Source organism: Delphinapterus leucas, chromosome 6 (assembly GCF_059928025.1).
Source record: "Delphinapterus leucas isolate spDelLeu-1000000601 "Yukka" chromosome 6, BTC_Dleu_Yukka2, whole genome shotgun sequence".
Taxonomy (NCBI): Eukaryota; Metazoa; Chordata; class Mammalia; order Artiodactyla; family Monodontidae; genus Delphinapterus; species Delphinapterus leucas.
In genome coordinates, this window is record NC_143134.1 from 122,902,474 (window position 1) to 122,928,654 (window position 26,181).

General features: G+C 57.8%; 1 protein-coding gene across 1 annotated transcript in view; it reads left to right on the forward strand.

The window, feature by feature from the left end:
- Window positions 1-25,577, forward strand: part of FAM163B (family with sequence similarity 163 member B) — a 34,877-nt gene extending 9,300 nt beyond the window's left edge. Inside the window, exons 2-3 of the mRNA XM_022578260.3 lie at window positions 22,432-22,547; window positions 23,257-25,577. Coding sequence (XP_022433968.1) covers window positions 22,455-22,547; window positions 23,257-23,652 — 489 coding nt within the window. The 5' untranslated portion in view covers window positions 22,432-22,454 and the 3' untranslated portion in view covers window positions 23,653-25,577. The remainder of the gene's footprint in view (window positions 1-22,431; window positions 22,548-23,256) is intronic.
- Window positions 25,578-26,181: the final 604 nt, after the last annotated feature.

Genomic DNA, 26,181 nt, shown 5'->3' on the forward strand with positions numbered 1-26,181 from the left:
ATACACACACAGACAGACACACACACAGACACACAGACATACACAGGCACACATATACACACACTAACACACACACAGACAGACATACACAGACACACATATACACACGAACACACACACAGACATACACACACACACATACACACACGAACACACAGACACACAGACACACACGGACACACACAGACACACACATACACACACGAACACACACAGACATACACACACGAACACACACACACAGACACACATATACGAACACACACACACAGACACACAGACACACAGACACACACGAACACACACACAGACACACATATACACACACGAACACACACACAGACACACATATACACACGAACACACACCACAGACACATATACACACGAACACACACACACAGACAGACATACACGAACACACACACAGACACACATATACACACACGAACACACACACACACAGACACAGACATACACAGACACACATATACACACACAGACAGACACACACAGACACACATATACACACGAACACACACAGACAGACACACATACACACACGAACACACACACACAGACAGACACACACAGACACACATATACACACACGAACACACACACAGACAGACATACACAGACACACATATACACACACGAACACACAGACATACACAGACACATATACACACACAGACACACACAGACACACAGACATACACAGGCACACATATACACACACGAACACACACACACAGACACACATATACACACACACACACACACAGACACAGACACACACAGACACACAGACATACACACACACATACACACACGAACACACACACACAGACACACACACAGACATACACAGACACACATATACACACGAACACACACACATATACACACACGAACACACACACAGACACACATATACACACACGAACACACACACACACAGACACAGACATACACAGACACACATATACACACACAGACAGACACACACAGACACACATATACACACGAACACACACAGACAGACACACATACACACACGAACACACACACACAGACAGACACACACAGACACACATACACACACGAACACACACACACACAGACATACACAGACACACATATACACACACGAACACACACACAGACACACAGACATACACAGACACACATATACACACACAGACACACAGACATACACAGGCACACATATACACACACGACACACACACACAGACAGACATACACAGACACACATATACACACACGCACACATACACAGACACACATATACACACACGAACACACACACAGACACACATATACGAACACACACACACAGACACACATACACACACGAACACACACACACAGACACACATACACACATACACACACGAACACACACACATACACACACGAACACACACACAGACACACATATACACACACAGACACACATATACACACGAACACACACACACAGACACACATACACACACAGACACACATATACACACACGAACACACACACAGACATACACAGACACACATATACACACACGAACACACACAGACACACAGACATACACAGACACATATACACACACAGACACACAGACATACACAGGCACACATATACACACACGAACACACACACACAGACACAGACATACACACACACACAGACACACAGACACACAGACATACACACACATATACACACACGAACACACACAGACATACACAGACACACATATACACACGAACACACACAGACACACATATACACACACGAACACACACACAGACAGACATACACAGACACACATATACACACACGAACACACACACAGACAGACACACACACAGACACACAGACATACACAGGCACACATATACACACACGAACACACACACAGACATACACAGACACACATACACACACGAACACACACACAGACACACAGACATACACAGACACACATATACACACACAGACAGACAGACACACATATACACACGAACACACACACAGACACACATATACACACACGAACACACACACAGACATACACAGACACACATATACACACACGAACACACACAGACATACACAGACACATATACACACACAGACAGACACACACAGACACACAGACATACACAGGCACACATATACACACGAACACACACACACAGACACACATATACACACACGAACACACACAGACAGACACACACACACAGACACAGACATACACACACACATATACACACACGAACACACACACACAGACACACACACAGACATACACAGACACATATACACACGAACACACACACAGACACACATATACACACACGAACACACACACACAGACACACAGACAGACACAGACATACACAGACACACATATACACACACGAACACACACACATATACACACACGAACACACACACATATACACACACGAACACACACACACAGACATACACAGACACATATACACACACGAACACACACACACATATACACACACGAACAGACACACAGACATACACAGACACATATACATACACGAACACACGCATGCACACACACATATGTATACACATAACACATACACACACATAGATACGCATGTACACACAGGCACATTCATACAGATACGCATGTACACACACATATACCCCACATACATATACACAGACACAACACATATGCGCACGCACACAGAACACACATATACACATACACGCACCCACAGATACATACACACACGCACAGATACATGTACGCACACACATACATATGTACACATATACAAACACGTACACGTATACCACCGCCCCCTGCCACACACACAGCCCTGGGGCGAGGCGGCCCCGCCTGGACGCAGCAGGAAGAGCTGGCCCCGGCCCCTCCCTCCGCTCTGGGCTGTCTCCAGGGGCGGGAATTCAGGGCCACCCAGGGTGTGCTGAGTGGGGACACAGAAAGGCGTCCTGGGAGTTCACAAGTTAACCAGCAGCCCAGGCCTCCATTTCACTGACTGTAGTTGCCTGGGTGAGCCAGCCCCTGGTCTCCTGTGCCCCCGTGTGGAGAAGGGGACAATCCTGTCTTCCCAACGCGCAGGGCTGCTTGCGCTCGGGAGATGCTGTACCTGAAAACTCAGCTTAAGACCCGGGTCTTATTCTAATTAGCCGCTGAAATCAGTGCTGGGCGAGAGTGGGGAGAGGCAGTGACGTTCTCACCCGCTCCCTGCTTGCCTCCTTCCCTCCAGTCCAGCAGCCAGGCACCTGGTTCCTGGGCAGAAGTTGGGCAGGTGCCCTAATACACTGGGTTAAGTGGAGCCCCACCTGCTCACCTCAGTGCACGCAGCTTGCGGCGGTAGCCATGGAAACTTCTGTAACCTTGTGAACAGCTAAAATTTATATACTTTTTGGTTGGTTGTTTTTAAAAGCATTATACAGATTTCTTTTGTACTTTTACACTCCTGTAGGGATAAGTGAGGGGAATGCAAAGCACAAGGTTGTCGTGCAAAACGTGCCTCACACCCACTCCCCCTGTGCTCGCTTGGCAGGGCCTGGGTCCAAGCAATTGGAGTCCTCAGTAGGGAGAGCCCCTGAAGGGCCACTGCCCCCTCCACATGGGCCTCCCCCAAGACAAGCCAGACTCCACCCAGTCCCCCATGAGCAGAGAACTTCCCACATGGCTCCCCAACCCACTGCTCAGGTAGGGCCACTGGGGACCCAAACCCAGTGAGAAAATAAGACTCCTCCAGTAATAGGTCCAGATAGCGTACATACCCTGGCAAGGAGCTGAGCCATGGGCCCTGCCCTCCGGGGCATCATAGTCAAGAAGGGGGAACAATACTAATACTGTCTTTGATTTCATCTTAATTTCAGAAAGATTTTTTGCTGGATAGAACATTCTAGTTTGATGTGCCTTCTTTCAGTCTCCTGGCTTTCATCGTTTCCAGTGCAAAGTCGGCCGCCCTTCTTGTCTTTGTTCCTCTACATGTGGCACGTGACTTTTTTCTCTAAGATTGTGTCTTTATCACTGGTATTAAGGAATTTGATTATAATGTTCCTCGGTGTCGTTTTCTTCATGCTTCTTGTGTTTGTGTTTCATTGACTGTTTGGATCTGTAGGTCCATAGGTTTTCACTCAATTTGGAAATTTTTCATCCAGTACTTCTTCTACTCACTTTTCTGCATCCCCCTTCCTTTGGGGGTCCCAGTTACACATATATGAGGTCACTTGAAGTTTCCCACATCTCACGGAAGCTCTGCTTACTTACTTATGTTTTGTCTTTTATCTCTGTGTGTTCATTTTGGATAGTTTCTATTGCTGTCTTTAAGTTCACCTATCTTTTCTTCTGCAATATCTAATTTGATGTTAACCCCATCCAGTGTATTTTTCATCTCAGCCATCGTAGCTTTTTTATCTCAAGAAATTTGGTTTTGTTCCTTTTCACATCTTCTCTGTTTCTACTTCATGTGTCCAGTTTCTTCTCTAGTGTTTCAACATGTGGGCGACAGTTATAGTAACTGTTTTCATTAATGTTCTTGTCTCCTAATTCTATCACCTGCCATTTCCGGGTTAGTTTCAGTTGATTTTTCTCTCGATTGTGGATTGTATTCGTTTGCATCTTTGCGTGCCAAGTAATTTCTTACTGGATGCCAGATGTTGTGAATTTTACCTTGTTGGGTGCTAGACCCCTATATATATATTTGTGAACTTTGTTCTGGGGTGTGGTTGTTACTTGGAAACAGTTTGTTTCAGCCCCAGCTGTTACACTTTGGGAGGCAAGACCAGAGCACATTTAGCCAAAGCCCTTCTGAGTTCTCTACCCAATGCTCCAGGAATTATGAAGTTTTCCTCTCTGATAGGAGCAGGAACTATTCCCGGATCTGTGTGAGCTTCCAGTATTGTTCCCTAGAACCCTTTCAAATGTTTTTTTCTCTTAAAAAAAAAAAAAAAGTTCTTTCTCTGGGAGTTTCATCAGCACTCAGCTGACTACTCAAGGGGACCCTCTACAGAGATTTGTACTTCTCTCTGTGCAGCTCCTCATGCACAGGACCCTGCCCTGTGCACTCTGGCCACTCAGCGTCCTTGGACTCTCAGCTCTCTCTCCTCAACTCAGGGGGTACCAGCAGGCCCTGCCTGGGTTCCCCTGCTCTGCAGCCTGGAGACTGTCACCAGGTGGGGAGCCTGGAGACTCTCACCAGGCGGGGAGCCTGGAGACTGTCACCAGGCGGGGAGCCTGGAGACTCTCACCAGGCGGGGAGCCTGGAGACTGTCACCAGGTGGGGAGCCTGGAGACTCTCACCAGGCGGGGAGCCTGGAGACTCTCACCAGGTGGGGAGCCTGGAGACTCTCACCAGGTGGGGAGCCTGGAGACCGTCACCAGGTGGGGAGGCTGGAGACCGTCACCAGGTGGGGAGCCTGGAGACCCTCACCAGGTGGGGAGCCTGGAGACCGTCACCAGGTGGGGAGCCTGGAGACCGTCACCAGGTGGGGAGCCTGGAGACTCTCACCAGGTGGGGAGCCTGGAGACTCTCACCAGGTGGGGAGCCTGGAGACTCTCACCAGGTGGGGAGCCTGGAGACCGTCACCAGATGGGGAGCCTGGAGACCGTCACCAGGTGGGGAGCCTGGAGACCGTCACCAGGTGGGGAGCCTGGAGACCGTCACCAGGTGGGGAGCCTGGAGACCGTCACCAGGTGGGGAGCCTGGACGGTCCTGGGCTCTCCTCATTCCTTGCGCATCTCTTGAGGATGGTCCTTCATCATCTGATGTCAGTGCCTTGGAAGCTATTATTTCGTAGCTTTTTGTCCTGGATGCTTAGTTGTTTCAGGCTGTGGGATAAATCTGGGCCCCGCTCCTCCACCTTGACCAGGACTCTGATTAGCTAATGCTGCTCTCATGATGTGGGTTAGTGCTCCCAATTATGAGGGGAGTCCCGGTGTCACCCCCATTTTGTCACTGAGAAAACCAGGACACAGAGGAGTTAAGTGACTTGGCCAGGGTGACGCAGAGCCTGGAGACCAGCCCCATGTTACACCGCGCTTCCTCTCACACAGCTGCCCAGGCCGGAAGCTTCGGGGTCCCCAGGACTCCTCCCAGTCACCCCCTCCCCTCCCCTTCTCTCCAGCCCCACCCTCTCCTGTCACCTGATGCCTACAACAGCCTCTGGACGGCCCCTCCCACCCACCCTGCAGCCACAGAGGCGTTCTTAAAAAGCAGAACTGACCCAGGTACCGTCCTGGTCAGCACCCTTCCATGCCTTCCCCCTGGCTTCATTTATTCATTCATCACTCAGCTGAGAGTTACCAAGTACCTGCTATGAGCCACCGTTCTGGGCGCCAGGATACAGCAAGGAGCAAAACAGATGGAGCCCCTGTCCTCGGCGACTCAAATTCCTGGAAGGACGAGCCTCACCGGGTGAAGGGCAGCCACGGTAGGGAGGGGGTTATTTCGGATAGATGGTCAGAGAAGGTCTCTGAGGAGGAGACATTTGAGCAGAGACCTGCATGGAACGAGGACAAGAGCCCATGAGACAAGTGCATCCCAGGCAGAGAGAACAGGCAGTGCAAAGGCCCTGAGGCTGCAGTGGGCCTGGTGTGAGCAGGGGAGAGAGGCAGGAAACGTGGTCCAAGAGGGGCTGCGCGGGGCTGGTGGGCCTTGTGGGTGCAGCAATGCCATGATGTCGTGTTTTATTTTAAGTGACACAGGCCCACGGGGATGTTTGAGAAGAGGATGGAGAGAGCTCTAGCCTAAAGCCTCTGTGTGGAGAGCAGGCGGCCGGGGGTGGGAGTGGGGGTGGGGACTCAGGCAGCAGCCCAGGCTTGAGGGGAGGGGCCTGGAAAAGGAGGAGGCGTGGGAAGCGGTCAGACTCCGGGTGGAGTTGGAGGATCTGCTGACAGATCGGGTGTGAAGTGAGAGCAACGGAGGGGCCCCGGGGGACTAGGGGGTTTGGGGTCCGAGCAGCTGGAAGGGTGTAAGTGCCATTCCCTGGGGTGGCGGCGCTGCAGGAGGCGCATCGGGAACTGGGTTTCCTGCACACCAGTGTTCCCTGCGCTGTGCCTGCAGGGACCGAGGCCGGCCGGCAGTCATGGAGCAGGGCCAGGGCAGGGCCGGGGCTACCAATCTGGATGTTGTCCAGAGGTGTGGAGAGCTGGGGAAGGTCACCTTGGGAGTGGTTGTGTACCAGAGAGGGAGTGTGAGGCCTGGACCCCTGGGCCCTGGACACTTAGAGGTCAGGAGACGGGGAGGAGGCCGCACAGGAAGCCGGGAAGGAAGGACCTGTCCGGCAGCTTCAGCATCAGCTAAGGGCTCTGGCGCTCTGCCCCCTAAGTGTGCCCTGCGGACCGGCAGCGCCAGCACCACCCAGCGCTTGTTAAAACGTGTTCCAGGGCCCCTGCAGACCGGCAGCGCCAGCACCACCCAGCGCTTGTTAAAACGTGTTCCGGGGCTTCCCTGGTGGCACAGGGGTTGAGGGTCCGCCTGCCGATGCAGGGGACACGGGTTTGTGCCCCGGTCCGGGAAGATCCCACGTGCCGCGGAGCGGCTGGGCCCGTGAGCCGTGGCCGCTGAGCCTGCGCGTCCGGAGCCTGTGCTCCGCAACGGGAGAGGCCACAACAGTGAGAGGCCCGTGTACCGCAAAACAAAAAAAAAAACAAAAACGTGTTCCGTCTCAGCAACCCCACACCACTGGTCAGAGCTGCTTCACCAGCTTCCCGGGCGACTGGATGCTCATCCAAACATGAGGACGGCCGATGTAGGAGTCGTTTCAGGGAGGAAGGGCCCCCGAGCTGCAGCAGGCGCGCCACGTGAGGACCAGGGCTCCGTGAAGGCTGAGCCAGGCGCAGACGGAACGTGCTGCGCAGCCAGGCCCCTGCTGACCTCCCCCCGCGCCCCGTCCTCGTGCTTCCTCCTCCTCGTGCGCTCTGGCTCCTCAGTCCACCTCACGCTGCCTGCCCCCAGGCCTTTGCATGTGCTGTTTCCTCTGTCGATGCTCTATCCTGTCATTCCCTTCTCATCCTTCAGGTCCCGGCACCGGGGTCACTCTCTAGGAGCCACCTCTCCCAGCTGCCCACCCCCCGCCAACGAGCACCCGGAATGCTCCCTCCGTACGCCCCATCTGTGTCCCCCAACGAGACTGAAAACTCCACAAAGGCAGGGACCCAGAACAGAGTCCAGGATGCAGCAGGAGCTCAGTGAATTATTGTGTTGAATTGTTGATAAATTATAAATGCCAGGTGCCTAGTTTGGACAGCGAGTGCTATTAAATCCCAAAGAAGGAGTCGTATCCAGGGGCTGGGGGTCAGGAAAGGTTTTCTCAAGGAGCGTGCAGACTGATGGCTGGGGATTTCATAAGCAGAGGTGGAAGGGAGTTCAGGGTCCCATGGAATGGCACCAGCAAAGGCCCAGAGGCAAGACAATGCAAAGTTTGTGGTCTTAAGGCCCCGGGAACAAACACCTTAGCCAGACCCGTTTAAGGGAGCGTTGCAGGGATAGCCAACCAGCCTGGAAAGGCAAATCAGGGACAAGTGCAGCAGGCCCGGAACACCAGATGTTTGGGGCCTGGACCAGGAGAGTCACGCTCAGAGCTTCGTTCCAGAGGGATGCTGGCTGCACTGCTGGGGTGCTCTGCAGGGAGAGCCGTGGCCCGAATGTGCTGACCTGAAGGGAGACAAAGCTCAGCACAGTCTATATGGAACGGGCGCATTTTGTTTAAAAAAAAAAAAAATCAAAATACAAAGGCGAGGAGGTCAGCGGGGGCTCCGTTGAGGCTACCAGCGTCTCCAGACCAGGCTCTGGGCAGGGGTGTGCATCCAGGCTGCCCGGAAGTCCCGCGGAGGAGGCAGGGGCCCTGGCCCCGTTCACTGCTGTGCCCACCACGCGGCACACCCCGCACTCCATAAATGCTTGTGGAAAAGAGGGAGGAGGGGAAGGAGGTTGGGAGACTGGCATTAACATCCTGCTCTAAAGATAAAGACTCTGATGCCCATGGCCACCCTGGCACGAGGGAGGAGAGCCTGGATCCACACCCAAGTCTTTCTGACTCGCAGATAGACCAGGGCTGGGAGAGAGAGCCAGCACCGCCAGGCATGAGCCCGGGCTGCATCGGAGCCAAGCCTCTGGGTGGCAGGAATCCCTCAGGGGCTGCAGTGAAGGTTCTGCAAGAGAACGTATATAACAAACCACGGCTGCTCAGATGAGATGGTTGAGGGTGGCCTGAGCCAGGGGATGGCAGAGGGCATGACTGAAGTGGCCAATTCTGGGCTCCAGAGCTCGCCAGGAAAGTCCCCGGCAGGATTGGCGGGAACTTGGCTGCAACATCCTGTCTGGACTGCTGAGCGGGGCGAGCCAGAGATGGGGGCGTCTGCCCCCTGCGAGCTGCACTGCGGCAAGGTGCATCCCGCTGTTGCCTCCACTGCCACCGGGTACAACCGCACGGGGCTCTGAGGACTCGTGCAGGCTATGGGGTGAACCCCGAGTCAGGTCCCTCAGCCCCTGTGAGGATTCTCGGGGCAGATCCGCCTGCCAGCACTGCATCCGTAGATGTCTGTGTTCCCAACTCAGCCTGAGCTGCACATCGGAGACACCTGGACCCCCGAGGGTCTCACGTCCTTAGCCTGGGCTGGGCTGGGGGGCATGGTTGGGGGGCGATCCTGATGGGCTGCCTGAGGCTAAGGCACAGCTCGCTGGGCCACTCCCAGAGTTTCTGACTCGGTGGGTCTGGGCGGGACCGGACTCTGCATTTCCTCAAGTCCCCGGGTGTCACTGGGGATGCTCTGAGCAAAGAAATCATAGGCCTGGAGCAGCTCAGGCCAGTGATTGTGGGCGAGGCTGCAGGGTGAAGAGAGAGGCCAAGAGTGGGCAGAGGCAGGTCCTGAGGCCGGAGAGGGAGGTGTTTATGCTCTAATAGGGAAATCACGCCCCACACACCCGGCACTGCTAACTGCTCCCTAGCGCTGAAGTCTGCGCTGACCGTGACCTCCGTCCTGAACTGCACTCACCACCATGTACCTCTGTTCCCCGGAGCGCAGGGCTGCTGCCGAGTCTCCCCACCCCCTCCAGGTCCTGGAGTGGGACTGGCTGTTGGTGATTGACTGGGTGCTCGTCCAATCGCTGTGAGATGCCAGAGGCAGCAGGCATTGCTGAAAAAGCCTCCTGACCCCCAGCCTGGCCCCAGGTTCTGCCTGTCACCGACCTTGCAGGTGACAGTGTCTCCTTGAGCCTCAGTTTCCCCATCTGTAAAATGGGGTTAATAACTCTGACTCCTAGGGCGATGCTGAGGCTTAAAGGGAGTGACGTGCACGTTCTCTGCAGAGCACCGCCAGCGCAGGCACTGTCCCCACCCAGCTTTCGCAGATGGTAAACCCAGTGGGGTTTTTCCCATGTCACATTGCAGGCGTGGAGCGGGGACAGATTTGGTTGGGGTCCCCTGGGCTCACAGGCTCAGCATCCCTCCTCCCCTCACCCTTCTTGCATGAGCCCTTCACAGCCAACTTGATCTTCCTCCTGTAAATTCATCAATGGCTCCAACGGCCCCCTCCCCCTCCCCCAGTGCTTAGCCCCCAGGGGTTCTGCTTTGGCCAGTGACTCAATCCACAGGCGTATATAGAGCTCCTGCTGTTTACCGGGGTCTGTGCAGCAAGGTGAGGCTGTGCCCCCGCGGGGACTGGCAGGAAAGCGGTTGAGGGTGAAACCGCAAGGGATGGAGAGGGCAGCCCGGTGCACAGAGGAGAGAGCAGGCTTCCCGCAGAAGGGGAGGCCTGAGCACAGCCGTTAGGATCAGAAGGCATCGGCCACCTGGAAGGAAGTGGGCATAGTCCCAGGGGCACCCCAAGCCAAGGGACCGTGGGGCAAGCACAGGCCTGAGGCCAGCGTGCACCTCCGCGATGCAGTCCCATCCTCAAGCAGAGGTGGGGCATCTGGGCTGGTCCTGGTGGGCGTGGGCTTTATTCAGGGCCAACTGGGAGCCACTGCTGGTCCATACTTGCTTTGGGGGGCCCATCCTTTGGGACAGTAGTTCTCCAAGCGTGGTCCCTGGTCCAGCAGCCTCAGCATCCCCTGGGAACTGTCGAGATGAGCATTCTCAGCCCACCTGGACCTCTGAGCAGAAACTTCCAGGGGAATCCCCACTGTCCAGAGCCCCCGCCCCCCCCCCACCCCGCCTGCCCCCGGGGAAGCTGGTGCAGCCCAGGTGAGAATCTCCAATTTGATGGGGGCCCCGGAGGGGGCTGGCACTGGCTGGGGGGCCGGCCTGGCCCAGGCTCTGGCAGGGAGGCAGGCGGGAACAGGACAGGATGAAGCACTGAGGCCATGGTGTTGTCTCAGCCACGGTTACTGACCGCAACACACAGCCAGGGGGACAGCGCCCTGAGGTTAGGCCTGGGGGTCTCCCCAACCCAGAATGGTACTGCTCTGTTGGCCCTTCGGCACCCAGGGGCCCCTGGCAGAGAGAGGAGTTCTCGGAAGTTGAGGTCAGCACCGGCACGTAACAGACAACAGCTTTGTCAAAGGAACGGGCAGGGAAGTGGCCAGGACAGGCAGTGGGAGTGGGTGGGAAGCCCCCGTGTAAGTGGGATGGCTGATTCACTTGGATGCCTTAGTGGTCTGGCGGGGTGGGGGCACGTTACTGTCATCCCCTCAGGCCTGGGCAGTGGCCAGCGCCCTGTGGACACAAGAAAGCCCCCCGGCAGGCAGGCCCTCCTACGGTGGAGCCATGGTCAGGCCTGGCCCCGAAAGCCCGCTCTCCCATGCTTGGGGCAGCCGCGTGGCCGAGGGGTCAGGAGCCCAGCCTGCGCTGGCAGGTGGCCCTTGAATCGCCTGGGACCGGGGCGTCCCTGGTGAGTCTCTGAGCCTCTGTTTGCCCCCCTGGGTCTGGTTGAGTCGTGAGGGTTTCATGGACGTCAAGGCTGAGCCGCAGGGATGGGCAGAGGCCAAATGGGGTCCTGCCTGTGCTTCCTCCCTCCTGCCCCTCCAGACGCAGAGTCCCCCTAACCCCCAACCCCCGGCGCCTGTTTCTTCGCCGGTGCTGAGAGCGACCGTGAGGGCGAAGTGAAACACCCAGGGGAGAGCCCTTGCCCAGCGGCCGGACATGGTCTGTGCTTAATGAACAGTGCTCTGATGGTCCCAGGAAGCCCTGGCCTGGAGCCCCCTCCTGTGCGCCCGCCAAGCTCCGAGCTGGTACCAGGGGCCGTGCCCAGTTCTTGGAAGAGGAAGTTAGAAAAGAAAAAAACGGCGAAAAAAGTTACGTCAAGGAGCAGAAAGGGTTTTGCAAACCCGGCTTCTCCACGTGGTTATTTTAAGGGAGAGAAAAAGCCCGCGGCGTCTGCAGCTGAGCTGGGGCTCCCTCGGGGTCTCCAACCCGCCCTCCCGTAAAGATCCCACCACAGCCCAGAAAGTTCCGGAATGGTGCATGCCAGCTGCCTTCCTTCTGACGGGTACCCCAACGCGGGCCTGGCCCGCAGCACGCACTACCTGCCCAGGGCACGCTGCGGGCAGGCAGCGCGGGAGGTGGGGGCCACAGACGCAAGACCCCCGTGCCTCCCCTCCCCGCGTTCAGGGGGCCTGTTCAGCGCAGGCTTGTTGCCAAACGGACCCCGACTCAGTTCACATCCGCCCGCATTTTGCAGCCACTGCTGTGTCCTTGCGCTCTATTGCCCCCTGGTGGCAGGAGGACCGCAGAACTGGCGCCAGCCAGGTTCCTGCCTTCACGGGGCTTCCAGTCGGGCAGTGGGCGAGGAGGCAGGTGCACCCCTGCCCCTGACACCCGTAGGCAAGCTGGGGCGGGGTGGGAGAAGGAGGGAGAAGACAAGACGCTCACTTTGGGAGGCGCACCCAGGTTCACCCCCTGGTCCCCACGGCTAATCGTGTGAGCCACGTGCAACTCTTTGCCCGTTTCCTTGTCAGTAAAATGGGGTCATGGTGACCCTGCTCAGGCTCTCCTAGGGATTAAAGATGTTGGTCAAGGGTGCTGTGCCCTGCCTGGCACAGAGGAGGTGCTCAGGACGGGACGATGCGCTTGTTGCTGTTGTGAGGCACTGGGGAGCCACGCAAGGTGTTAGAGGGAGGCGGTGACCAGTCCAGACTTGGGTTCAGGAACCCCCGTGGTGCAGCATGGGCAGGAGGGCGGGGCAGGAACCCCAGGTCCTGGGATACCCCGGCAGCCTCTGTGCCGTGCTGGGGTCAACAGCTGGAGGGCCGGCTGGAGAGATGGGCGTGAACCGTGAGCTTCTCCACAGCCGTGTATACTACTTCAGACCACGAGGAGGGTGGACAGGAGAGGTCTGGGAGCTGCTGAGCTCAACGTCCGGCAGCGGGGGGCCTCGCCCTCCTCCCACCCCTCCCCTCCTCCCGCCACCACCTTGGGACCCAGGGAGGCGGTCCAGGGTCGCTAGCCTGTGCCCAGCTCTCGCTCTGTGGCAGAGGTCGGGGTGACCCTGGGCAAGGCTCCCTCTCTGGGGCACAGCTGCCCGTCTGCACGGCGAAGGGGCAGAGACATGCTCGCGGACTTCCGCACCACCAGCCATGCCCCCACGGAGCTGGGGGATCCAACTTCGTGTGACCACACACCCCAGTGCACCCCGAGTTTCTGCCCATCTGGATGAGCAGGGCGGGGGCTTCGGGCCATACAGCAGCAGCCACAACTGAGGGTTTAATTTTGGAGCCGGTTCCAAGGGCCTGCCTCACGAAAGGCCCCTCTGGGCCGGGCCTCCCCCCCAGGATGACCAGGGCCCTCCCAGGTGCCACCCGCTGCCCCAGAGGACCAGGGAGGCCCCGGGCGGCTTTGGCACAGCTTCTGATGGAGGCCAGGAGGGGTTCCTCCTGCTACTCCCTGGGGACCGTGCCAGAGGGGGCAGGAAGGCCACCCAGCTGGAGGTGCCCGGAGACCCCGGCCCACCCAGGTGGGGCAAAGCCCTGCTCCCTCCAGTTTCCTGGCCACGGCCCAGCCACCAGGCCCTGGGGTCTGCCCTGGATCCTCCCCTCCTGGACCACAGAGCTGCAAGCTCCTTTCCTCAGCTCCAGCCATATCCACGGTGGGCCGGGCAGGTCCACAAAGATGGGGTGTCCATCCAGTCGGGTTTTCTGCTTACTCGGTGGGTTGACTCACTCCTCCAGCCTCAGTGCACCCCTAGAAAACGTGAGTGGGGTAATCGAGCAAAGAGATGCGTCTGAGCCCTGCTTCCCACGTGGCCTGGGAGAGTGGGTGTGTCCCACCCTCCACCCTGGGGCGGCCACAGGGAGAAATGAGATCAATGCACTGACGCTGTTCTCATTAACCCTGATGTTGCTGAACTGAGGCCCAGAGAAAGGAGGGACCTGCCGTTCCCCATCACACCCCCAGCCTTCCTCCCCGCCCCCTGAGAGCTCTGCCAGGGTCCCACTAGGAAATTCCGGTTCACCCTTCAAGAGCTCAAGGACCCCGGCAGGTCATTCATTCCCAGTCGGCGCTGAGTCCCTACCGTGGGCCCTGCTCTGGACTGGGCTTCAGGAACAGAGCAGTGGACCCCAGGTAGGGCCCTGCTCTCACATTGTTCATCCCAAGGGGCTCTTCAGCAGGGCTATGGGGAGAGCTTCTGGAATTCTGTGAACCCCAGAAATGGCTGGCAAAATGGCACAGCCCCTGTGCTCTTTCTGGGGGTCCTCGAGGAGTCCAGACCACAAAGCCGGCCGGCCAGAGGCAGCCACAACATTTCCTAAACATTAGCAACCCAGCCCACCTGGCAGCGCCAAGCCCTCTGCTGCAGGCGTCCTCTGGCCTTGGAACCCTAGGCGGGCACACGCCTGGCTTACTGGGTCCCCCGCACCTGGTTGGCCCGAGCGCTCTCAGGGCTGAGCTGATCCGGGCTGAAGATGGAGCTTGGCGGGAGGACACTCCAGGTGGTGTTGGGAGCTGCCTCTCCGGGCCCCAGGCCCCGACTCCGCCACCCCACCCCCAGCCAGGCTCTGGATAACATCTCCGAGGCCAGCCCCAGCGATGCGGAGCACTTCGCCGTCTACTTATTACCAAACGCAGGAATCTGGGAGCCCGCGGAGCGTGAAATTAGGACCAAATGTGGAGGAGGTCTAGACAGGAACTCCGGGCCACTCCCGCTCGAGGACGACGGGGCCCTTGGGCTCCCAGGTAGCAGGAGCGCTCTGGTAACCAGACAGACGTTTGTGGAGGAAAAGCATGCCGGCTCTCCATAAGCCTCGACGAGGCACCGGGATGCGGAAAGGCCTGGCAGCGAGGCGGCAAACCTGGGTCCCAAGCCCAGCTCTGACCTCTGCTGCCCTAGGCTCGGTCTCCCTGTCTGGAAATGAACGGCACCATCTTCGCCCGGTTGGAAGGGCTGCTTGTGAAGCAAGCAGATCCCAGGGCCCCACGCAGACCCACTGAGGCCTGGGCCTCTGCATATTTCCCGGCTTCCCGTCCCTGGAGGGTTTAGGAGTCGCTGGGCTGGTTGAGCCTGAGGCCCGGCCAGTGTGGAGGGTGCAGGGCTGGGCTTCTCCTTGGCTCCTAGAAGGGGCGCCGGGCATCTCAGGTGAACAGGCGAAGGGGTGGGGGGTGCTGGAGGGGCGTAAGACAGGCAGACTGAGGAGACCCAATCCTTGGTCCGCAAGGCAGAGAGGGGTGGGATGGAGCAACAGGAACAGAGGAGAGTCTGAAACAGTGCAGGACACGTGGTCCAGATGGCAGCCATGCGGGGGTCCTCTGCCAGGGGAGGGGCTCCGTGAGGGCAAGGGGGAGGCAGGTGGGCCGGCGTCTGCCCCACTGCCAGGTGTTTCCTGCCCCCCACCCCACTGGATCTCCTCGCCGCAGGAGGCAACCGGAGCTCGTAAAGCGGCGGCTCCCCGTGAGATGCAGGGCTCTCGGAAGGGGCCGTGGCCCGCCCAGCCCCCCTCCACAGACTCTGGGGCCGGGGGTGCCCAGGGAGGCCCCATCTCACAGCCTGTCCCTGTAAAAATCGGGGGCGGGGACAGGGAAGCAAAGCCGTTTATAAAGCTTTAAAACCGTTTATGGTCCCGGGGGGCAGATTAACAATTCAGCTCAATCCTCGCCAACTCGTCTTGGCTGGCTGTGCGTGGAGACTTGGGGCGGGGGCTGGGGCCAGGGAGCTGGAGGAGGGACGGCGGCGGCAGCCTCCACCAGGCTGGCACTGGGCCTGCCGGCACCTCGCTGCCCCTCTCCTTCCTCTCCCGGCCCAACCCGGCCCGGCCCATCAGATGGCCATCCTTCCAGGACGGCTCAGAAGCCTTCTCCTCCAGGAAGCCCCCCACGGTTTCCCTGACGCGATACTGTCCCCTGAGCCCCAAAGCCCTCCGTTGGTCTCTGGGCACTCGGCGTAGCCATTCCCGGGACACAGGTGTCCAGGGGACACTGGATCAGCCCGGTTTCCCTCTAAGCTCCCAGGCAAGTTTATCGGAGTGTTTGCAGTCCTTCCCCTTCTCTGCCCCCCTGCGGGATGCCATCCTGATCTATTGCTTGGACCAGCAGCTGGCATTATTTTCACATTCGTGATTCTGAAACTTTGTCATGCATCTCAGTTATCCGGACCCCTCACAGGCAGGGCTGGTTAAAGATACAGACCTAGGTCCTTCAAGTCCAGAGCTGGCAGGACTTGGTTTTCTAAATCCTCCCATACCCATATTACAGAGAAGGAGACTGAGGCCCACCCAGAGAGTGGCCTGAGACCCAGGGTTACCAGCAAGTGTATGACGGGACACTCCCCCTCCAGCCCACCCTCGAGGGCAGGACCAGGGCCCCTCAGGCCTGGTTACCTCAGTGTCCAGCTGGGCAGCGTCCCCAGGCACAGGAAGGAGGTCTGAGAGGTGACAGCTCAGCGAGGGCAGCAAGGTGTGGGACTTGGGGAAAGGGTCCTCTGGTCGCTGTTCTTCCACTGACTTGCTGTGTGAGGTCACGAATGTCTCCCCCGCAACGGTCACCACCCCTGCACTGGCCTCAGCTTCCCCCTACACCCCCCATTAAACAGACGGGGGGGGACGTAGTCCCTCCCAGCACTGGCACTTCAAGGTTCTGTGAGTTGCATTAAAGAAGTCCAGGAAGGCTTCTTGGAGGAGAAGGCATGTTCTGAGCACTGATGGCAGGGGAAGGCCTGGAGAGGCAGAGGGAAGAGCATCCCTGGGGTGGGGCACAGTAAGGGCATAGGGGTGGCTGGAGGGTGGGGTGAGGGAGGCCATGTCACACTCTCGGGGGCAGTTCGGAGTTGACCGTGGACTGATGTCAGGCTGGGACCTAAGCGAAGCTGCCAGTGGTGTGCGTGCACGTCTGCTGCCCGGGCCTGGTCCCGGGAGCGGCGCCCGGCTCGGGCGTTGCTGCCCGTCGGCGTGCGTGTGTCTGCAGAGTGAGGCTGAGACGCTCCAGCTGGAAGGGGCAAGAGCGTTGGAGCTGTGCCTGCTGACAGTCCTGGGCGCCCGGCCGGTGCCGGGGTCCTTCCCATCGCGCCGCCAGGCTGCCTGTGGCTGGAGGCCCCCCACCCAGAGCCGGGCAGAGCGAGGGGCCATCTGTGTCTCAGACCCGGGGAGAGGCTCCGTGGCCACGCCCTCAGGGACCTAATAGAGGGTTGAGAGGCAGAGAGGGAGACATAGTAGCAATAGGAAAGTGAGCACAGCACACCTGCCGCGGGGTGGAATCCTCCATGTTCTTCCATTTTACAGAGGAGGAAACTGAGGCACAGAGAAATGGAGGTATTCGAAGCCCCACGCTTGCAGCTAACTGGGGGCAGAGCCAGGCTGGCTCCCAGGGGTCCGTCCGGCTGGGGTGTTGGGGGCGCTGAGTTTAACTCCCGCACTTTGACCTCCTCCTTGACCTTTCCCAAGCCCAGTGAGTTCCCTCATCCATGAAGTAGGGCCATAATGATCTTTTTGGGGGTACAAATGGCAGAACAACACTCAAGGTTGATGTGTTCACGGCAAGAGTCACTCTGCGGATCTCAGGGAGGGAAATGGAATCCCGTGAATTGGGACCACAGCCTGGCTCTCTCTGGGCACCTGTGTCCTTCCTCTCTTCCCGCCTGGACCAACTCCCCTGCCTCCACACACATGCCGCCCTGGCTGCAGCCTGAGTGCCCATGTCCCTACCCAAGGTCAAGGGACCAGCAGGGACTGGCCAGTCTCCAGGTCCTGGTTCCACTTCCCTGGAGAGAGAAGAGGGCTGGCCCAGCTTGGGGGGGCTGGTGCCTTTCCATCCCAGCCCCAGCAAGCTGTGGCCGGCGGAGCGGCAGGGAGTACGGAGGCTGCTGAAGCCCTCTGGGCCTGGGAGGCCCTGGATGTCCCGTGGCAGGCGGTGGGTCACACGTGGCTTTCAGCTGCGATGGGCCCATTAGCCAGAACGACACACGTGGATCAGTGGCCCTGAACGGGGGGCTGGGCTTTGGCTGGATCACCAGGAGTGACGGTGGCCTTCTCTGAACCTCGGTCTTTTCATCTGCAGATTTGGGGCCCCAGTGCCTGCTCTGCCCTCCCACAGCTGCCGCAAAGACCAGGGAGCGCTGTCAGGGGTCCACTCTACTGCCCGCTTTCCGGCCACTCCAGGGTCAGGCTGAGACAAGCCGGGGTGTCCCTGTGAGCCCCCAGGAGGGAAGGGTTTGGGGGCGTGGGGCGCAGCGCTCCGCCAGCAGCTGCGTGCTTTGCTTTGCCTCACCTCTGTGAAGAGCGTGAAACGCATCTGGACAGCAGGGCTGGCCCTGCCCAGCGTCCCCCGCTGGTTGCTTCCTCTGCACACCCAGCTCCCTGGATCCGGCCCCGGTCGGCCTGCACCTTTGGCAGGGCTGGTGGGCCAGCTGGCCTCAGCCACCCTGGGGGCTGAGGAAGGTCGGAGCTGCCCGGCAGGGCGCCCAGAAATGCAGGGGTCCCTGGGGCTGCTGCTCTGTCTGTGTGGCCTGCACTGTGTCTTCCTGACCGGGCCCTATTGGTCCAGCTGTCTGGATCTGCCTGTCTGCACCTCTGTCTGTCTGAATTTGGAGCTGTCTGTGAGTCTGGGTCTCGTTGTCTCGTCGCTTTGGGCCTGTCTGGATCTACCTTTCAGTCCATCTCTCTGTCTGCTCAGGGCCTGGGTTCCCATCCCAGCTGTGCCTCCGACACAAGACGCTCCCCGTCCCCCCTTGTGAGCACACGTCCACGTCCTCCTCCACCTATAGACCAGCGTCCCCGGCGTCCCTGCCCGGCCACTCCCTGCCAGGCCACTTGACCCTGCAGACGAGCCTGTGGGGAACCACTGAGCAGCCAGCCTCACCAGGCGGGGCACAGCCTCCCTCACTCCTGACCCACCGACCGCCCAGACCCCCTGAGTCTCCCAACGAAAACCCCGTCTGTCAGTTCTCACACATTCCTGGAAGAGAACAAATCGGCCCAAATTCCATCAAGTCTTTGGCAAAGCATATCAACAGCTTTAGAAACGTGCACAGCACAGAGCGCTTCACGGCACGTTCCTGTAATTGCAAGACGTGGGAGGTAACGCAGATCCCGGCCCGCAGGGCCTGACTGAGTGAGTGGGGCCCCTTCACGCAGCGGGGCGAGCTCTAGGGGCCCCTGGGGATAATCCCGCCCCTAGGGAAACGTGGTGTATCTGGGGAGAGACTACTGGGTGAAAAGGGAAGGTATGGAGGGTGCAGCTAGAATGCCACTTTCGCTTAGGAGGAGAAGGAAATCTATATTTGCTTATATTTTTAGAGAGAAGCAATGGAAGGATAAACCCAGAACTAAGTGAAATGGTTACTTCTGGTTAGAGTAGGGTGGGCGGTGGCTCGGGGGAGGGGGGGCTGGGCGTGCAAGACCTCTCTGAATGCACCTGGTTTTACGCTTTTGACTTTGGAACCAAATGTTTTCTACAATTAGAAAGCAAAGCTAAATCAGTTTTTTTAAAGAAAGTAAAAACTAACTAGAATAAATGAACCTGAATATCGAGGTGGTGGAAAGAAAACCGTACTAAGAATTATTTCAAGTGACTTTGAAACAATCTTTCTACTACACATCCCTAAGGGGCCAAGAACAAAAAAAATAACAGATATCAAATTCCATTCAGTAGACTTGTTAGTAAAAACATCGGTAACGCTACTTTTAAATTATTATATATGATGGGAAAAAGCAAATAATGAAGTGCATGTTATTAGGAAATAAAATTTGCACTGTAAAAGTCACATAGACATCACGTTTTAACATGTAAAAACCCTTTCATCTCTAATTTGAAATGGAAATATCAGTATAAACTCATGTTCATTTTTCTGTTCCTTAAAAAAAAAAGTCTTTCCGAGCTCTGGCCACCGGAAAAACCTGGAAACCCAGGAGCAGCTAGCACCCCTAGTGCCCAGACTGTGTTCTCTAGAACCACTTCCCAGCAAGAGAACCAGGGTGTCCCAGGAGATAAGCTGGGACATCTTATGCCTAAAAGCAACATGCCACCAAGGGTTAGCGGGGTCCCACCAAAATGACACCGGAGTCAACCTGGAGGTGCTTCCAAACCCACGGTCCCAGTGGGATCATCTGAACATCAAAAAGAATAATGACTGCAATGGCTTAAAACACATCAGATGTATATACAAGTCAGTGAGATCACAATAATACTGTAAAGCAACCACGAACCTCATGGGGCACCAACTTATTCTGAAAATTGAAAAAGTTACGATCTGAGTGTCTACGCCTTTCCTCTGCAGACTGTCTTTTAATATTACCGGATAGGTAATGGGGAAGGTTCTTTAGAGAAGAACCAGAGCTGATACACGCAGAAGAAATGATAGCATCTGAAAAGTCGCTATTTGCAGCTCCTAATGAAATAACAGACGTAGGCTATGATTTCCAGTGGCTGCTGAAAGGGTGAGGTGGAAGGCTGATGGGGAATTTTACGGTGGGAGGATTGGGCTGACGGCAGCTGAACCCACCGGCAAGTCTCAACATCACGACAAGGACAGCGTGGGGCCCTGAAAGTGAAGCGATAGGAAGCCAGTTTAGAGGGCAAAACTGTGATGGAGGGACATATGAAATGGTGCTGGGAGAAATGCAGCCAGTTCTAGTACATGGAAAATTCTGTAAGATAAATGACCCAGTCTCTTCTATAAACAGCGTGGGGTGGGGAGGGGCGAGAGTGGATGGGGACTCTTCTACAGTCAAAAGAGGCAAACTGGATCCTGATTTGAGCAAAACCAACTGTAAAAAGACACTGTGGAGATGACTGGAGGCTTTTGAAAGGTCCTCACCTGTCAGATTCCGCACTGAAGTATTTATGAGTAAACTAATACACTCTGGGATTTCTTTAGGGAACTCAATCGCCCGTGCCATGCTATTCCCCTGGCGGAAAAAAAAAAAAAAAAAGGTAGGGGGTGGAAATTGAGGCAGGATGTGCTCAGCGGCAACTGGTACCTCAGAGCTGTTAACCGTCCAGGGATACGGCAAGCCGGCTATTAAAGCCTGGTCCCTTGGAATGGGCCGCAGTGAGAATATTTACGGCACGAGCATCAGCAAATGGCACAGGTCAGGGTGCTTTCACTCCAAGAGCGAGTTTATCAGCACCCGGCCAGACAGCGCTCACAAGAGCACCGCTGGTGACCGCATTGTGCATCCTCTCTACTTTGTGTGTGTTTGAAATTTTCCACAGTAGTTTACGAGGGGCACATCCTTAGGCCTAGAAATCCCACTTCTGAGAACTTATCCTGGACAGGTAATTGAAGTCGGTCCTGCAATTCAAGTGGCTTCCGTTTTTAGCTACGCAAACATGTATGGAAATGTTGGCTTAAGATTTATTTTTTAATGTCAACAGCCTAAACCCCAAAAAGGAGTTTGGTTTTCAGTTTCGAAACATGAGAAAGTTCTGGAAGTCGGTTGCAAGCAAAGCGAATATACTTAACACTACTGACTTGTACACTTAAAAATGGTCAAGATGGTAAATTTTATGTCGTGTATTTTACTGGTGATTTGAAGTTTTAAAAAAAGGGATCAGTTATGTTATAAAATGGAATATGGTTCGAAATTATGTTACAGAAGAAAATTTAATGGTAAGGAAAAATAAGGATGAGCTGGTAAAGTGACAAAGCAGGTTACAAAACCATACGTTCAGCCCGACTGCATTTGGGTAAATTTTTAAATGCGTGAGCTTGTCACCCAGGCTGAAAGCGTGCTAGGCTGAGCACTCACATACGTGCTCAAGAAACCTACAGGGAACCCCGAGAGCAAGGGGGTGTGCTGTTAGCATCATCTCCTACAGATGTGGAAACTGCTGGCAGAGGCAGAGGCAGAGGGGGATGTCCCACCTGACCCTCAGGCCCAGCCGCTGCCTCCTGCATGCAGTCGGGTTTTTTGTTTTCCCTTTCGGAGCGCTTCCTCAACCTCCTAACCTAGAACAGCTTCCTTCTGCAACGAGCTGACAATGTGGTGAAGCTGGTGCTGTGCATTGCAGGCTGTTGATGGAGAAGGGGGCGGATGACAGCCGGAACTGTGGTCATCACCGGGGGCATCTTGGCGACTGTGATTCTGCTCTGCATCATCGCGGTTCTGTGCTACTGCCGGCTCCAGGTACTCCGGGAGCTGGTGGGGTGGGGGGTGGGGGGGAGGGAAGCCTGGAGGGGGCCCTGCAGAGGGAGGGAGCCAGGGCCCAGGAAGGCGGAAGAGTCAGGTCTCCAAGAAGGTGCAAGGCAGACGGCACCCCCGGACTCCACCTGTGAGGGCTCGGTGATGACGGCTCCCCAGACTCCCTGCGAGGTGAGTCCGCTGAGGCTCAGAGAGGGTAAGGGGCTTTGCAGATGTCACACAGCTGCCAAGCGGGGAGCAGGGGTGAGCCCTTGGGCGGTGCTACTCCACCACCTGTGCACTCCCTGCCCCACCCACACTCTAGGGCTGTCCTAGGTCCCCCGCGTCTTTCTTCCTGAGAGAGGACAGGAAGCCACGTGCATAGGGCAAGGCAGCACGGCTTGGTGCCCTGGAACTAGATTGGGACCAGACTGCCTGGGCTCGAATCCCAGCTCTGCTGCTTTCAGGCTGCCTGCACCCCCCTGTGCCTCAGTTTCCCCACCTGCAAAATGGAGTTGGCCGTTGCACCTGCCCCCAGTTGCCGTGGGCTGAAACGAGCGAATCCCTCACTTAGGGATCCCGGGAGTCCGGGGTGCCTGGATTACGAGCTCCCGTGAGTGGTGGTGACAGGGACGCGGGTGTCTGAGCTGGGTGCCGCACACGTGCAGCGAGGGGAGCCGGGGAGCCGGCGGTCACAGTGGCCCTCTGCCCGCAGTACTACTGCTGCAAGAAGGAGGAGTCCGAGGAAGACGAGGAGGAGCCCGACTTCGCCGTGCACTCGCACCTGCCCCCACCGCACTCGCACCGCAGCCTCGTGCTGACCAACGGGCCGGCGCTCCACCCGGCCGCCGCCGCCTCCTTCAGCCAGAAGTCCCCGCAGGCCCGCGCCCTCTGCCGCAGCTGCTCCCACTACGAGCCGCCCACCTTCTTCCTGCAGGAGGACGAGGGCGTGCGCAACGGCGGGGAGCGCGTCGCCCACAAGAGCGTCAGCCGGGAGGACGTGGCGCTGCCGCCCGGGAGCTTCGGGGCCCTGCAGGCCCTCAACCCCAGCCGCCTCTCGGCCATGCGGGAGGCCTTCTCCCGGAGCCGCAGTATCAGCACCGACGTCTGAGGGCGCCCCCGGCCGCCGACAGGCCCTGAGACCACGGTGGGGGCCCACAGCGTCCCAGCCTGGCCCTGGGCCGGGACCCAGGCTCCGTCCAGCTTGCCTCACAACCGCGTCCTCACGGGGGCCCGTTGGGGAGCTCCGGGGCTCGCTGCGGTGGTCAGACCCAGTGAAAGTAGTGTGGCCGCCCTGGGTGGTGGCCCCCGGGACCTGGGTCCGGAAGGGAGGCGGGCATGATGCGGGCACAGGTGTGCGGTAGCATCCGGGTGGCAGGCTGCAGGGTGAGGTAGGGCTCCGGAGCATAGACGCCAGGCTGCTGCTACCAATGCTGCCGTTAGGGAGGGGGCCGTGGAAGGCGGCCTCCGTCTCAGCCCCAGCAAGTCGGCATCTCTGGCTTCACCGCCTGGCCGTGTCCCTCCCTCCCTGGGCCTCAGTCTACCTACTTGTTCAAAGAAGGGGTGGTAGCCGCGATGCTAGGGGCCCTGCAGCACAAGCCTCGCCTGGCGACTTGGGGACCAGGCACCCCGTCCCAGAACAGGGCCTCCCCCCACCCCTCCCACACACACCCTGGCTCTAAGCGCCAGGAGGCTGAGACACTGGTTGATTGAGCTGGGCCCCCAGCTGGGCAGATCTCCCTAGAAGGGGGAGCTCCCTTGGGATGCACAGCCCCGACTGGCTTTTTGGTGAAAATGGAGTGGGGAGGAGGCCATGTGCTGCTCCCCCCGCGTCGGAAGTGTCCACACTAAAATACCCAGTCCGGTCCTCAGCCCCGATGCGGTAGGGCAGACGCAGCCATGGACCAGGGGCTAAATGACCCACTGACTCCCCGTGAGACCTGGGACGGGCCCTCCCACTCCTGGGCCTCAGCCCCCCCACTCCTAGGCCTCAGCCCCCCCGGAGCCCTCCTGCTTTCATGAGCCGGGGCATAGACCCCTGAGCTCTGCCACCTGCCCAGTTTCTCAGGAGGACCTGGGAGCAAGGCCCCAGGCTGCCCTTTCCCTGCTCCGGCCCCGTGCGCATGCTCCCAGCAGGGCTAGGGGCTCCCCCGCCGTCCAGCTCGAGAAATGCCCCAAACCCAGGGGCACCGCCCGCGGGGCACGCAGCCCCATCCACGCAGAGGCACCGTTTCCTCTCGGCAGCATGGCCCCCAGAGTCCCCTGCCCTCTCCCGGGCTCTCTCTGCCTCTGGGCCCAGCCATAGAGCCAGCCCCCACCCTGGTAGGGCAGCCCCGTCTGCCCAGGAAGACGGACCGGGCTCCCCAGCTAAGCCACCTTCCTAACAGACAAACCTTCGGGGCACGTGGCTATCCCCGAGCTGTGGGCAGCCTGAGCACCACACTTCTGCTCTTTCTCCAAAGTGCTGCTGAGCTGTGACTCCGGACATGAGCAGAGTTAGGAAGGCTTACTATTTTTGGCATCGTCGATTTCCCCACCCCCCCCCCCACCTTCTTCCTTTCTCCTGCCTCAGTTTGGACTTGCTAATGAAATTCATCCCCAACCTTCCCCTTCCTTTGTCAAAGCCCATGAGTTTGTTTCTGATGCATTAGCTTGGCGGGGTGGGCGGGGGTGGGGAGGGGGGTGAGGGTCAGGAGGTGGCACTTCCTGCGGCTGTTCTGTTTGGTTTCCTATTTCCTTTTCTGGTCTCTGGCCTCTGTGTAGATTCCTAGATCCATTTGACATCAACACGCACCCATCCATCCGAACTCCCTCGGCTCCACCATGGGGACCTGCGGGGAGCTGCCTGCTCTCCGACAGATTCGAGAGCCAATAAAACTCCTGACACCATGTGCTGTCTTTGGTCTGCCTGACATTCCAGGCCAGCCCAGACCCCTCTCTGGCACTTCCTGGGTGGGGCCGTATCCAGCCCAGCACCGGGCAGAGTTGGCCTTCCTCTCCCGTCCAGCCCCAGGGGTCAAGGCACTGCCCAAAGGCGCCTGGCCGCAGCCACGTTTGGTTTAGATTTTCCCGGGGTGGATGTGTCAGTCTTCCATAATTGGAAGCCACTGGCTTAAAGCCTGAGCTCCTGGAGGGTGGGTGGGGGGTGACAGGCTGAGCCACCTGGGGCAAGTGACTGACCTCTCTGGGCCCGGGTCTTAGCATCAACACAATGGGTGACAATGATACCGACTCCACGGGGCTCTTAGGGTTAAAGAGGCAGTGCTGGTAACGCACTGGGCACAGACCTTGGCGTACAGGATGTGCACAAAAAGTGCTGGTGGAAAGGAGGATGGGGGAGGAAGGTCAAAGGAGAGAAAAGGTGGGGGTGGGGGGAAATGACAGGGCACAACGGTGCGGTGTGTCAGGGAGCCCCAGACCCTGCAGTGCGGCCACCCACCTCTGCCGGAACTGAGCCGCTGACCTTGAGGGAGCTCACCCCACAGGCCCCAGCGAACCTGGAGAGCCACTCACCCACCTGCAGCCCCCTGATGCCATCCTAAACACTGTGGTGGACCCCGCTCTGGTCCCAGTTTGGGGACAGGCTGGCCCTGCATCCCGGGGAAGCAGTCAGGTAGCCCCTCGCCTCCCTGCCCCCTGT